This window comes from Podarcis vaucheri, assembly GCF_965113315.1.
Source record: "Podarcis vaucheri genome assembly, chromosome: 3".
In the NCBI taxonomy this organism is placed as follows: Eukaryota; Metazoa; Chordata; class Lepidosauria; order Squamata; family Lacertidae; genus Podarcis; species Podarcis vaucheri.
In genome coordinates, this window is record NC_138761.1 from 39,580,528 (window position 1) to 39,596,452 (window position 15,925).

Below are 15,925 nucleotides of genomic sequence, written 5' to 3' on the forward strand. Positions count from 1 at the left end.
CTGTGGTGGTTCTTGTAGCTATTTGTGCTGTGCAGTCTGGTGTTCTTTTCTTTTAGAGATTGCTATAGCCTTTGCAGTGTTTGCAATAAAAGCCCAGGGCCAGATAGCTTAGCCACTGTAGCAGTCTCTCACTAAAGTTAAATGCTCCAACAGCAGAATGCTCATCCATTTGCCGAGTAGTTCAACACGAACACCTACTCACAAGCAGGAGCTCTGCATGATGAGGAAACATGGTTGTGTTAGTTTTCCAATTGCACGGAGCCCATAACCATGAGTATGGGCTCCCATGTTTGCAGAGAAGTCCATATAGCCACAGGTGCTGCAGAACGAAGACCTGGCCGTTGGGGTTAGGGGCTGAAAGTATAGCCCTGCTCCACATCAACATGGATATGCCCCATGTGTTAGTAATGCATCAATAGAGCTTCATTGAGTGGGCATGGGTTGCACTGGATATTAGCATCCCTAATTCTTTCTTTTTCTTCATAGCTCCTGCTCAGGCCCAAATCATCCATGCTGGGCAAGCATGCGTTGTAAAAGAAGATAACATCAGTGAACGAGTGTACACGATTCGGGAGGGTGACACCCTTGTTCTGCAGTGTTTGGTTACGGGGCACCCACGGCCACAGGTAACCTTTCTGTCCCTTTTGCCACCTGCAGCACTTTCACTCTTTATCTGCTGTTTTGCCAAATTCCAGGAATTCCCCTCTATGTTAGTGTAGATGTTCTGTAGAACATCTGTGAGTGAGGAGCTCAGAAATAGCCAATGTCCTGATTAATGAAATGCTTTGCAGAAATCATTGTTCTGCTGCCACAGCTGGATATTGTAGTGTTCCATCTTCAGTTCAAGCATTCCCTTTTGTAGAAATTCTGAGCCCACCTCTGCCCATTTGTATTTGGAGATTGCTGACTCAGATACTTGACCATGCTAAGTCAACCCATTTCCCAGAAGGATATGATTTTGAAGCGTTACTGACCTTTACTGGAGTCCCATGGTACGAGGGTAAGAGACGCTCCCAACATAGTAGACAATGATGTGTGCAGACAAGACTCTCATCCTAGGGACACCATCACTAAAAGCCAGCCAGTGCTTGCCTAAATGGACCCGGGAGAACATGACATGAATTGGATAGGGGCGTCCAGGGAGTAAGGTACATTAAGAGCAGAAGAAATCACAGCACTTCCCTCCTGCTCTTGCATAGCCTTACTAGTCACAGAAGCTGAATCGCTGTGACTGCCAGTCATCTTCTCTGTGGATTCACAAGCAAGTAGCTATTTGCAAAATAGGATGTAGGACACAATGCACCTAAGAGGGCAAACTAGTTAAAAGAATTCAAGCTGGGAGAGCTATTCACTGGGCAAGCACCCATTTCCCTCAGGAACGGCCCTACTATTAGGCAAAGTGAGGAAAGAAGCAGTGCTGTGGCACATGGCCTGACCTGCACCCCCTAAGCTAGCCTGCTGCCCTCAAGCATTATGGAGAAAGCTGCTCTATCTCCAGCATTTAATGTGGAATGTACTTCATCTCAGGCAGCAAAATGCCTTGGACCAGCCCTGTATGGTGTTCTTAAGATGTGTCTTTCTGATTCCTTACTAATCTGGGATTAATATCCTCTCCATGTTCTGTTGTCACAAAAATGATAAAAGATTAGAATCCCACCTGTTTGCATTAGACTCAAAACAGACTCAAAAGGTAGTTTATAATCCCACTGTGGTGGCGGGGAGAGAAGGTAGAAATCATTTTGAAATACAAGTGGACCTTCCTGGGGAAACACCACTACAGAGAAAGCCTTGTTCCTTGTAACCACAAATGCAGCTTCAAAAGACAACAGCACCAGATGACTTTAGCCTGAGTGCGTGGGAAAGTGGTGCTTGAAAGATTTCACCGTGTGAATCAATCCTTAGCTATAGCCATTGCAGAGGGCAGTTGATCTATAGTAACAAATATGGATGATTATGCAGACTATTTTCTTTCTGTAGACATAAATAAGGATTATAAAGATTACATGAGAATCACAGCTATGCAGAGTTAACACCTACATTCTGCTTAGAGCATGGTTTACCAGACCTAGATACCATCAAGGCAGAGAGCTTAGAAATATAAACGATTCCATTTATTATAGAAGAACAGAGAGAAACTGAAGATTCAGGAGGAATCTGGGTATTGCAGAATGTGGGATGCTTAATGTATAAATAAACAACTTGGCATATCCGCAGAAGAATGATTTACACACTTGACTTTTGAATTTTTGAACATGAGTATGTTTGCCACCAATTCCTGCCTTCTACTCTCTTTTATCCACCCCCCCCCATACACCTCTGTCACTTTACTCATCTGGTTTCCTCCACACAAGCCAGCCGGCAATTTTAAAATGTGCACACATTTAAATGAATTAACATAAGCAAATGGTCAATGACCACTGTGAATGGAACAGCCGCTTGCTTCCCCTCATTCACTCTCTCTGTTGACACCCCCTGCATTTCCCAATCAAAGCTTTCTTTTTCTTAACCTTTGTTTTATCCTCTCCTTTCTCTTTTCTCAGTTAGTCATTAAAGCTCCAAAATGTGGTCAAACTAAATAAATGAGTCTGAAATGAAAAAAGCTGAGGAAAGATTAAAGAACTGACTGAAGCAGCCAAGCAAACAGAATGCACTTTGAGAGGCTTCAGGCCTCTAATGAGAGGACAAAGGCTAAATAAATCCCTCATGGGCACCCATTAGCAGAGAAACACTGAACTATGTGGGGTGCTGGGCGGAGGCCATAGAACCCTATCATCTGCAAGCTGAATTTCCCTAGTACATAGGTCTGTAGAAAAGGAGGGGAGTCGGATCAAAGTCAGGACTGTGGGCTGCTATTGATATTGTTGTTCTCCTTCATAGTATACAGTATGAACCCACACTCATTTCTCCACCACCCTTCTTAGGCTTCGTGTGGCCCTTAGCAAATCACTACGTTTGATCTTTGCTTCATCCTCTGCAAAACGGGGATAATTGTGCCCTAGCTCTCAGTGTTATTCTACTAAGAAAGAACAAGTGATAAGCAGTTATAGCCTGAGGTAGAAATGGCTTCCCCCTCTACTCTCTCACACAAATGTTTGCAATGTTTTCTTCCAGAATTTCCCAAATATTTTGGGTTACGTATTTTTGTGAAAATGCATGAAGATGTTACAGTATTGTTTTCCTGAGTCTTCCCGCCTACTTCTTTCCCCCTCACCTTCCTGGCTTGGTTCATATGCCAGCCTGGGTGGCATGGTCTCCACAAGGAACCCAAAGCATTGTTCGCACAGCTGTGAGGGTAGTTGAATTTATCTAGCCTGCTCACATAGTTCACACTAGCCATAACTTTGCTGGTGAAGCCTGCAGGTATCTGGGGTGAAGGTATGGCTATTGTTGGCTAAACCACCTGCTCAGAACATAGTAAGCTACCTTATGCTGAGTCAGACAATTGATCCATCTACCGTATTTTTCGCCCCATAAGACGCACTTTTCCCCCTCCAAAAATGAAGGGGAAATCGGGGTGCGTCTTATGGGGCGAATGCCTGCAAGCCTCGCGCGCCCGGCAGGAGGTCCCACCGGGTGCGCGAGGCTTGGGGCGGCAGCCTGTCGCCCGAAGCACGGGGAGCCCTCGGGAGGGCTCCCCCTGCTTCGGGCGAGTGTCTGCAAGCCTCGCGCACCCGGCAGGAGGTCCCACCGGGTGCGCGAGGCTTGGGGCGGCAGCCTGTCGCCCGAAGCACGGGGAGCCCTCGGGAGGGCTCCCCCTGCTTCGGGCGAGTGTCTGCAAGCCTCGCGCACCCGGCAGGAGATCCCACCGGGTGCGCGAGGCTTGGGGCGGCAGCGGACTGCTTGCGCGCACCTAGAAGCTTGGGGCGCGCTGAGCTCAGCACGCCCCAAGCTCCTGGTGTAGCGCAGCGCACCTGGGGGGGAAATAAAAATTTTTTCCTTTATTTCCCCCCAAAAAATCTAGGTGCGTCTTATGGGCCGGTGCGTCTTATGGGGCGAAAAATACGGTATCTCAGTTCTGTCTACTTTGGCTGTGGCTTTTAAGTCTTGCGCAGCCCTGCCAGAAGATGTTCAGGATTGAACCTGGGGCCTTCTGCTTGCAAAGGTTATACTTTGTCACTGAGCTACAGAGCTTCATACAAGCCATGGTCCTTCATATGTCCAGGAAGCCATGTGATTCGGCTTCTCACCAGCAGCCTAACAAAAACAACAATAACAATAATAATAATAACAACAACAACAGCAACAATAACAACAACAATAATAAATAATTTTGTTTATACCCCGCCCTCCCTGGCTAGGACTGGGCTCAGGGCGGCTAACATCAAAATATATAATACGTTAAAAACATAAAGTCAAACAATCAATTAAAATACAGCTTAAAATCAGATTAAGATCAAAATAAAATCAGATGACAACCCACAAATTATAACTAAGTGTTGGGGACATTAAGTGCTCACCAGGGCCAACTATTTGTGTTAGTCTTATATGGGCCAGTGGGAAGAGTTAGGGAGGCCACTTACATGCAGGATCTTATAAAAGGAGGGGGGTCAGACTGGGTCCCAACCAAAGGCATGGCGGAACAGGTCCATCTTGCAGGCCCTGCAGAAAGATGTCACATCCTGCAGGGCCCTGGTCTCTTGCAGCAGAGCGTTCCACCAGTGAAACTGCATATGAAAAAGACTTGCTCAGGCTTCGGTTAGGGCACTAACAGATGGGAAATAAGCTGCATTCAGAGCTGCTGTAAAGTTTTAAAGAGATGAGTTTTAGTTTGAAAGACCCTCTGCCGAGAATTTTGTTTTCTTGTGGTGGTTGGGTCAAAGCAGGCACATATTTTCGATAGATGATGATAGATAGATAGATAGATGATAGATAGATAGATGATAGATAGATAGATAGATAGATAGATAGATAGATAGATAGATAGATAGATAGATATAGATAGATGATAGATAGCAAGCACAAGATGTGAGAGCTGGTAATGATTTGCTGTGTTAGGCCCCAATGGTAAGTTTGTCTGTGTCCTATAGCTGTGCTTTCTCTCTTTCTCTGTCTTTCTCATTCCCTCTTTTAGGTGAGGTGGACCAAAACTGCTGGCAGCGCCTCGGACAAATTCCAAGAGACATCGGTGTTTAATGAGACCCTTCGGATTGAGAAGATCCAGAGGCTGCAGGGGGGTCGCTATTATTGTAAAGCAGAGAATGGGGTTGGGGTCCCTGCCATCAAGTCCATTCGAGTAGATGTGCAGTGTAAGTCATTTTGTGGCCATCCAAAGCTTCCCACAGTTCTACTGCGTGCCGGTATCTGATCGCTTGGCTAGTGAAATTCTGCATTGACCTAGAAGCATCCTCATACCTCAGAGGCAAAGGGACAGGCACTGCTACTGCCACACTCACTTACCTGAAGGTGCTGATCTTGGAATACCGGACCATTTTTTTAATGTGGTTAACTGGGGACTAAATTATTTATGAATGACTATATGAATAAGAAAGAGAGTGGTGTCTTGAGTGGAGTGCTGGACTTGGATCAGGTAGGTTTGGGTGTCCTTGAAGAAGAATGCTAAACCATGGTTTGATGTGACCTGAATTAAGAGAAGTGAACCTCAGGCTCATATGCTTCCATCCTATCCCTTCATGAGCACAAGGAAAAGATTAACCAGCTTATGTCTGAATGGAGGAAACTCTCATTAGTTTAGACTATGTTTTATTGAATGAAGCAAAGATCAAACCATAGTTTATGATCCTGTCCTACATGGGTGTACTTAACTGTTTAAACTACCCAACGTTCCCCGAGTTCGGATGTAATGCTTAACTTAAACCAGTGATTGGATGCCTTCCTCATGGCTGTATGATGGAGAGTATATGAACCTGACATTTGGCTTGGCTCATTCATGTCATGCCAAACCATGGTTTAGCATTACGCCTGAAACAGGACACCGTATGCCAGCCTAATCGCTGTATGAGGTCACCATGATTAAAAAAACAATAATCTTGTATTGCCCTATTTCAGCCTAACCCACTTCACATGTTTATCACCCTCAACTCACATAGTCACACAAATGTGACAAATAAATAACATAATAAATGTAAGACTACAATAAGAAGGAAGCTCACTATCCCTTTAATTTAAAAGGACCTTCCATTCTGATATTTTCAAAGCCTCTGGCTTCTTAGCTTGGGTGCCTCATATATCAGACGTGTGATTCAACACACCCTCGCCTCCCCATTTTTATATCCCTACAAGTTGATGCTTTGAGGGGATGTTTGGTATAGTCTCCTCCTCACATGCTTTTAGTGGTGATTGATCCCATCTGCATGGGATGCAATACTTTTATTTGGTCTACAAATACTTATTGCTTCCTTTTGTAGGTGCCTAGTGGCAATCACAGCAGCCTGGGAGGGGAATTTTATAGGGCTCTAAAAGCCACTGCTGCCTCCTCCCAGCCAATCAGCCTCAGAGCAGGTTTTGAAAAACAATGTTGTAACTTGCTAGGTTTCAAAATATGTTAGATAGGAAAATTATTTAAAATCCACTTCCCCCTGCCCCTCCTAGAAGTCCACCTGAGCCCTATTTATTTCATTTAGGCAATTTCTATACTGCTTAATCTATTTAAAAAAATCTATAAATGATGGGTAGCAAACTAACAAGTGTTACAAAAATAAGCAATTAAAACCCTCAATATCATTCAGAGTTTATATCGGTATTTATATATTGGTAGATACTTCTCTACTCAACACCTCCCAGCTCTTACTTGGTCCACTCCAGTTCTCACTCAGGGCCCAAACAAGCGCACATATCACACACACCCGAATCTTGTACCAAAGAGAATTCCTGGAGCCTGCTGATATGCCATCACCCTAGTCTCTAACTCTAGGATTTATGGACAGGCATCAAAGTCTGATGGAGCTTTCTCAGGCTGCCTACAGCTTTGTCTTATCCAGCACTCAAATCAGCTGCACTGTACACACCCAAATTTGATTCGGTGAGTTTCTCATGGGGTCCCACTGGTAGCAAGCAGGACCCCATTCAGAGTTGTTTATCTGCCCTCCTCTTCCAGAATCTTTGCTGTCCTATGGCAGGGCTTGCTTTCATTAGCCCTGATCATGACGTTTCAAAACAGATGTGTCTCCAACAGTCAAGTGATCCATTTTGCTGTTGTTGCCCCCATAGATGGGGTGACAGAATCCCAATAGACGCCAGCTGTGGTCCTTCTTGGAAATTCATGAGCTTCTCTTAGAAAGGTTAGGCTCTCCCCTCCTCTCCTCTGTGCTTCTCCTTGCTTATCTGAACTTGATAACTCATGCCGGGCACTTTAGTTGAGAACTAAAGTGGGGCTTTATCCTTGTGGGGTTTCCCTTTGCTTCTAGGATGCTGTTTGGATCTAAGCTGATGCAGACTCCTGCTGTTCTTCATGCATCTCTGACCTTTAGAGCTATGGGGTAAATTGGGTGGCCAAGGGCTTTCTGATACTAACATCTACTCCGCAGATGGACTTGGTAATATGCTGCCTCCTTTCTACTACTTTTTCTTTTCCTGCCCTGCAGAAGAGTCTGTATTTTATGAGTGCTTCATAGATGCATGAATGGGAGGACTGGGAAGGTCCCAGTTAATCCTTTACATAGATGACCTTTAACTGCATGTTCAACTGTTTGGCACAATGTCTTTCCCTCCTGCCATTAGCGTGTAACTCTTGATTGTAGATTTTCAGCTGTTAGTGGCTAGACGCAAGGCTAACATACGGTGTCTTCTGAACCACATAGTGTAATGTAGCACAAAAGCACAGAGATCCATTTTTATACTGTTGACCTGGAGAAGGACCCTGCAGATTACCTTGTAGAACATGATCCCACTGCCAGCAGATGAGAATATAAGATGAGTGTGGGATCATACTGAAGACCTGTCTTTTCCAGCATCCCAGTGACCCACCAGATGCCTTTAGCAAACTCACAAGTAGGACATGAGCCTTTACCCACTGTTGTTCCCCAGCAATTGGTATTCAGACTCATGGTGCCCCTGATCCTGGAGATAGACGCTGGGCATCGATTCTGTTTAGCCAGAATTGAGATGACAGTAGTGTGTGTCTCTGACTTTGACATGGCCAAATCTGTCCGTTTCAGTTTCTTTCAGTTTAAGTTTGGTTCTCCACATTTCCACCTCAGTCCATTAATTGTTTTTGCAAGTCCTCCTGAAAGTTCATCAGTATTTTATTGAAATTTTCTCCTAATATAAACATTTTTAGCAAACATATGCTCTATAATCTAATGCATTGTTGCATGTGATTTTCACATGCATTTGTATGCACACTTTAGCCAAGTATATGCATTTTTGTACACGTTGCTTGGCTAGAGAACTGCACTGGAAAATTCAGAGAAGTTCAGGTTTCAAAGGATGTCAGCGTTTCGGTTGTCTGTTGTTTCTGAAAGTACAAATCAGGCCTCATATGTGAATTGTACCAAATTTCTCTCGTGTCCCCACTTGGGACTGAGACCAAATCACTGCTAGCAAAGAAAGACTAAAACACAAGTAGACAACAAGCCACAGATTCCTAAGGTGGCTCCACTGAAGTAATAGCAATGGCACCAGCCGTGAGCATCGTCTTGCTTGTTGACCATCCTTGTTCAGAAGATGGTGCCCTTCCAGAAGAGCCAAAGTTGTTTGTAGACTGAATTCCAAAGCAGCTCTCAGTTTGCAGGAGAGCATTAGGTCATGTGTTGCCATTTCCCCACCCAGATCTGTTTTCAAAGCTTCCCATAAACCCCTGCAGGAGAAAGCCAGGCGGCCTGCTGCTGTGTTTCAATTAATGCCAGCCAGGCAGGTGTGCTGGGGATGTAGGAAACTGCTGTCACTAGCACAAAGTCCCCAGTTATCAGCATTAATCAGGGAAGCTGCTGCTTGGAGCCTTTCCATGTTGGGAGAAAGAAAAAGGGAAGCCAGATGGAAGGAAGGGACATTTAAAAGTTATGTTGGTATTGAAACATCCCACATGGTTGTATCAATTGGCAAGTCACCAACCTGTGAGTTGAATTAATTTGTAACATAGCTTAGATGAAATCTTTATTCTACTGGGTAGGCCATTTTAGTAGGGAGCTGTTGTGAAGTGCCTTGAACTCTCAAAAGCGCTATGTAAATGTTAGTTGTCAGTAATATTTCTTATCTTTGCTAAGATTTGAGCCTTTGGATTATTCTACCTATTGTAGGGAGATGTCGAGGCTTAGCTGGAGTGGAATGGAGTCTTGCAGAGAAGCAAGGAGTTTGTGGTGCCAGATTTCAGGGTGCATACAAACTTCCTGGGGCTCCAAGCATCTTCCTACAGACAAGTTGAGGAACAGGAAATTATGGTGGGATTTTCAGTTCTCCTGTCCCCTTAAAAAAAAAAAGCTATAGGAAATCACTCCCCAATTTAATGGAAGATGAAAGGAGCCAAGAAAGTGGGGAGTGGTTTTTGGCCCATCTTTAGTATGACGTCATCCTTTTGTGCCCCGCCCACACTGATCCCACCATGCCACTTACAGCTCTGTTCATGTGGCTGCCAGATTCTCCTGATACCCAAACCCATGTAGCCACCTCCCTCCCTACATTACACTGAAACAGCTCCACTCCCAGAGCTCTACATTGCTTGATGCTGGCAAGACCATTGTTGACTCAAGCAAATTGGAACCCTCCTGCCCTTTCAGGGGCATTTTTGTTACAAACCCATCAGTGCACAAGGCAAGATTCCTCCCCCCCAAACAAAAAATGTTTGGCCCACCATTACATCATCATAGGGTAATGTTAACTGCTTTATCCAAGGATAGAGCCCACAAAGCCCTCTTAATTTCAAACCAGCCCATTGAATCACAAAGACGTGAATTTGGATAAATGGGAGGTTCATGCTCATTTCTTACTTTTATTTTTGACACGATTGAGCCACTACAGCTATACTTTCCTCTGCCACTTTGGCACAGCAAGGTCTTTCCTGAATGCTCCCCAGCATGGCCAGAGATGATAGTTTTCACATCCTGGAGACTGATAGAGAATTCAGATTCTCCAGCAGCGGATAAAGATGAGGACTCGCCACACTACGGAGCATTTGGAAGAAAAACTTGCCTGGCAAAATTGGGAAGGAAAAGTCACCTTGTTATAGCTACTTTATCATGTCAAAAAAATGAATGAGGGAATCAGGCCTGGAGATAATTGAGATTTACATCAGGTGAGTTATACTGTAGCCCAATTTGCGTTATCGTCTCTTGAAGCCCAGTAATGCTATTTCAGCTGTTTCATTGTCACTGATTCTTATTTTTATATTTTAGCTCGCGGAACAAGGAAGAGCGCAGGCCCCGAAGCCCCATCCGAGTAGGAAATGCAGCGAGGAAGGGAATAGAAAGAGCAAAATGCAGAGGCTGCTCAGGGACAGAAATAGTGATGAGTCCAATGGGAAGCATATTTTCTCACTTGAATGGTGGATATGATCTCAAGGCACGGGGAAAATAAAATAACTGAAAGTTTAGCTACTGCACAAAGGTCTCGTTCTCCCATTAATATAAATGAGAGTCCCTCTGCACATTGTAGGGAATGTGTAGTTCTGAGCCATAACCATTCTGGGGAATTTAATCATCTTTCCAAATGAGTCTGCCGCCTCTATCTGGGGTCACAACAGGTTCTCACAAAAAGATTTGTAGAGGGAAGAGGGAGCCTTGGCACTTAGAACGAAAATAGGAGAGCGATATTAAAGGGTTTGGCACAGAATAAGGAATTGGGGCAGTGCGGAGAGTTAGCACACATCGGGCAAATCTCCTAACCAAGTGTTTCAGAAGGGGCTTTAATCTGGCTGTACATCTCTTTGTGTCTCTCCTCTCCTCTCTCTGTCTCTGTTGCCTCCCAGCTAACAACTCTGTCCGTGTGTCTGAACTGCAGACCCATATTATCAGGCTAACGAATCTCAGCCTCCATTACAAACACTGTCTCTTCAAAACACGCGCCTCATTAAAATATGCAAATAGCCTGGTCCAAGCAAGTGTCTTGATGGGAAATGTCTGCTTTTAGCAGAAAGTCATCTCTCCCCTTGAAACCAGATTTTCCAGGCTTGTATATATCTAAATCAATTTCTTTGAAACCCAGTAGCGTAAAAGAGCTTGGTGGAAATGGTAGGGGCGGGGGGAAAGGGAAAGCAGGCTCTGCTTTAATGGGTTCCGTAGGAACCAAACTCCATTATGCAAGCAATTTTTTTCTAACTAGTTTAATTTTGTAGATCCTTCACTTTAAAACAAAGGGACTGATTTTGGTCCACATCAGTATAAGACTGGGATCCACCAACTGAGTTCAATGGCTATCCCCTTCCCCCATCGGCGTTTCCAACTGTCTGGGAGAAGCAGCATATGAAACATGATGACAAGTTTCATTAATCTGATTTAGCCCTGTCTCTCCATATTAGTAGATCATTAAATGGAGCAGTAACATAGATGGATGGTAAGAATGATGGTGTTTGATTCAAGGGCTCCTTGGTTCTCTGCCTGCTTGATCTTGGAGATACCTTGGAAGAAGGAGGCTCATTAAACAAACCAGTGCCTTTAGTGGTATCACATTGTAGAGTTCTTCCTGCATGGTGCCATTTCACAGTAAAAGTGGGCAGGGTTGCAATTTTGAATGTTTCCCCCGCAATGATTTCCCCAGAAATCTTATGCATGTAGAAAACTAACACATCAAGGAGAAAGGATCTTGCTCCTAAACTCTTCTCTGATTTTTGGATGTAAGAAGGTTTTTTAAAAAAGGAAGAAATTGGGAGGTCATTTAGAAATTTAATTCCCTACCTGCAGTTGAACTACAAGCTACTTAAATTCTGTCAACTGGCACAAGTATAGGTATGGTTCTTAAAATATCAGAACACAGTTAAAAATATTACATCTGCAGGTTTCTTTTGCCATATGGTTTGTTAACAGTGAGGAAGCATAATGCAAAATTTATTTAAGGGGTTTGTGTGGCATGTCCCACCCCACCCCTTCCAGCTTACTGGGGCCAGGTTGTCTTGTATTAATTAATGATCAATCTGCCATGCGCAGATGGCAAAAAGGAGACAATCTAGAGAACAGAAGGAGGAGCCCTAATCTGAATGGGAGGCACTATCAGAGGAAGGGGGGGAATTAGAGAGGTGCTGGTGGAATGGCAGGAGAGAGAGAAAATGTGAGCAAACCTGGCCACATGGAGCTGCGGGGAGTGGTCTTTGTCCCCTTTAGAGAAGACACTGGACAGGCAGGGATGGGAAGATACAGTTAAGGAAGAAATGAAGTGTTGTTGCCTTAAGTTTATTTTTCCAGGGAAGGCAGGGTAAGCGCAGAAAAATAAAAATGCCATTCATTGCAAAATGTTCTGTGTCTATATGTGAATCTTTCAAATCCTAAATTTAAAAATTGGCCCGTAAGTTTAATGAGTGGGGCAAAAAACTATTTAACAGGGAACAAGAAAGAGGAGCAGAAGGCAGGCAATTTGTGTGCTTCCTTATGTTTTGCTTCTCATATTTTACATGATCAATATTGTATCACGTTCCTCTTTTCTGCCTGTAAAATGACTCTCCATCTCAGCAGTTTATTCTTCTCTTTCTCTGTCTCTCCCTCCTTCTTCCCGCCCACTCTTTAAGTTTATCCCATTCCTGAAATCGGCATTTTTAGGTGCTACGTAGTTGTAAAGCAGATACCGTATTTTTTGCTCTATAGGACTCACTTTTTCCCTCCTAAAAAGTGTGTGCGTCTTATGGAGTGATTGCAGGCTGCGCAGCTATCCCAGAAGCCAGAACAGCAAGAGGGATTGCTGCTTTCACTGCGCAGCGATCCCTCTTGCTGTTCTGGCTTCTGAGATTCAGAATATTTTTTTCTTGTTTTCCTCCTCCAAAAACTAGGTGCGTCTTGTGGTCTGGTGCGTCTTATAGAGCGAATGATAAGGTACCTAAGCCTCCTTGGGGAGGGCGCTAATTTGAGAATCCCAGGTATCCTGTGATGAGGGAGGCTAGTCCATTCTTACCAGGTCACCTGTGCTTCTCCTTACCACTGGTAAACTGGATTGTCTCTAGTATTAGGTGGATTGTTATTTATATACCGCTTGGTTGCAATAAAAGCTCTAAGTGGTATTTTTTTTGTATTGTAACCTGCCCTGGGATCTGTTATGATGATGGGAAGCCTATATATTTGCCACATGAATGGTTAATCTTATTCCTTGTCTGTCCATCCTCAGTGCAGTAGCAATGAGTGATGAGTCACTGGTGTACCTGCCTTCAGGTACCTATCAGGACACTCTTCTGTAGGAGCACCTGGAAGCCTACCAGCTGTTGTTGTTATTGGAGTGAATTGTGGTGGGGCTCTACAGGCCCTTCCTTCTTGGAGTTCTGGCTGACCAGCAAACCTTGGTGCATCCTGGCCTAAGCTGCGCTAATAGCTGCTGTGGGCTCCTTCCCTTCCTTGCAGATTTGGACGAGCCCATCCTCACTGTTCACCAGACCATCAGTGACGTACGCGGCAGTTTCTATCAGGAGAAAACAGTCTTCCTTCGCTGCACAGTCAACTCCAACCCACCTGCTCGCTTCATCTGGAGGCGGGGCTCCGAGACCCTTTCCCACAGCCAGGATAACGGAGTGGATATCTATGAGCCGTTATATACACAGGTGAGAGGGATGCTACCTGTTAAAAACAACAACACTTTGTGTTCTTGTTGAGACTTCTGTTTGCTACAGGGAACCAGACAGAGGGCCTTCTCGGTAGTGGCGCCCGCCCTGTGGAACGCCCTCCCATCAGATGTCAAAGAGATAAATAATTACCTGACATTCAGAAGACATCTTAAGGCAGCCCTGTTCAGGGAAGTTTTTAATATGTAACGCTGTACTGTTTTTAACACTGATTGGGAGCCGCCCAGAGTGGCTGGGGAAACTCAGCCAGATGGGCGGGGTATAAATAATAATAATAATAATAATTTATTATTATTATTATTATTATTATTATTATTATTATTATTATTATTATTTGCTTTGGGCTGCCAGCCTAGAGCCTGAGAGGAGGAGAGGTTTTATTATACTCCCAGGCCTCTCTCCCACTTCTAGCTCCTCAGCGGACAACTGTTGACACCACAGAGAGAAAAAGGTCTTGCCATGTTGTTCTCTTCTTTCATCTGAAGGGTGGTGAAAGTGTAGTAGAGGCAGGAAAGTGTACCAGAGATAGTGACTATAAATATGAAGACTGGGGGGGGGAGTAGTGTTCCCCTCATCTCCCTCCCCCCCAAGGACTTGTTTACAATTTTTCCAAGAAACTGGCAATTTGGGGGAACACTGAGAGTCAGTCTACAGCATAATAATCCTGGCACATACAATACTCAAATCCAAGATGTGTTTCTGTGCTTAGAAGGTGCTGCCACCTTTCATGAGAGAAATGTGTGGGGCTTCTGTTGCTTGTAAAGTGCTGCTTCCCTTCTTCTGGCGACCTTTGGTCAAGTTTGGAGATACCAGAAGAAAGTATACTGCTTCTGCTGTCCTTTGGGCCTGGCCTCCCTCTTGCAGTTGACATCTTCACCTTTTCTCTCAAACAAGAGTGACACAGACATTGTGGTACATCCTGGGGAAAACAGCAGGCTTACTTCCCTGCCCTGCTGGATGATAAGAAGCTCAGAAGGAGATAGAAACCTATCTCTGTGTAAATGATTGTGATGATGATGATGATGATGATGATGATGATGACGACGACAAGAAGTTCCTATTTCCACCTGGAAAGTTAAGAGCTCCATGAAGAAGGGCAAATCTTGCTGAGGACTGAAAAAGCACTTGGTTTGCAAGTGATCAGACCATGTTATGAGACCTATAGCACCATAAAGCGGCAAGCTGCTTTTTCCTAGGTTGCCTGTGCTTCGTGAATGCACTGCCTCTTTTGTTTTTAACAAATGTTTGTCGTTGCTTGAAAATGCTGAAACATCTGGTGAGGAAGTACAATTTGAGAAGAGTTTGCAGGGTGAATGTGGTGTTTCTTTCGTGCTCAACAAAGAAAGGATCAAAACTCTCGAGATTTCCTGTGTGCGTTCTTTCCTTAAATCATTTATTAGTGGTTCTCTCTTCCTCTGAATTCCTGGATAGTTTTAGGGAGCTGTGGCTGGGCTGCCGAAAGCAGTCTGGGAAATGGTGCCTCCAGCCTTTCCTTTGTATGCACTACTATAGTTAATTTCAGAGCTTCTGCCGGGGAAACGACGTAAGAAGCACAAGGAAAATAACCTAGAAGGGAGAAAGGAAAGGGCAGTTCTTTTGGGAAAGCTTCATCCCACACATCTATCTGCCAACCTCAGGCTGGACTCTTGTGTGGATTCTGGCTGAGTTTGATTTTTCTGGTGTGCCCCAGGCAGCTTCTCAGTTAATATAGCCCAGTACATGGCTTATTAAAACTATCCTTCCTTGCATGCAGAGGAAGCAGGCAGCTAGATGAAAGAGAGACTTGCATGCCTTTGGATGTCAGGAAGAATGGATGCACAATGGATTCATGCCTATGATTTTTTAAAAACATACTTCCAGCACAGTATCCAGACAGGGAAGGCTTACACCAGACCTTGCAGTGAGATATGTGTGCCTCAGATGTGAATCTTAGGGCACACGCACAAGTTCTTTGCAGTTGCTACACAGGAAGCAAGGGAAATAGATATGCAAAACACACATCCATTCTCACATTTGCCCTATGAAATCTGAAGATACCCTATGCAGACAACTCTGTTGATCTATTCTGGTAGATAAAAAATATGCTGTGGGTGAGTACTGGTGTTCTGAATAAGAGACCGTGGCAGTGTTTGGTAAGAAAACAAGTCATTAAAATATAATATCATTTCTTGTGTGTGTGCGTTGAGTGTGGGACCTTCATATCAGGGCTGGTTGTTCTTAAATGTGCTCAGAGACTCACTAGCACGTCATGTGAAGACCTCCAGGTATAGAGCGGTATAT

At 44.3% G+C, this 15,925-nt stretch overlaps 1 protein-coding gene across 5 annotated transcripts in view; it reads left to right on the forward strand.

Moving 5' to 3' along the window:
• The window catches only part of MDGA1 (MAM domain containing glycosylphosphatidylinositol anchor 1), a 252,615-nt gene that overhangs the window by 81,459 nt on the left and 155,231 nt on the right, over positions 1-15,925 (forward strand). For all 5 annotated transcript variants that reach the window (XR_014217394.1, XR_014217395.1, XM_082214811.1 and 2 more), the window contains exons 2-4: positions 487-626; positions 5,072-5,246; positions 13,428-13,624. Coding sequence is in view for 3 of the 5 variants with exons in the window: in XM_082214811.1 (XP_082070937.1) it covers positions 487-626; positions 5,072-5,246; positions 13,428-13,624 (512 nt within the window). In the remaining 2 variants the exon portion in view is untranslated. The remainder of the gene's footprint in view (positions 1-486; positions 627-5,071; positions 5,247-13,427; positions 13,625-15,925) is intronic.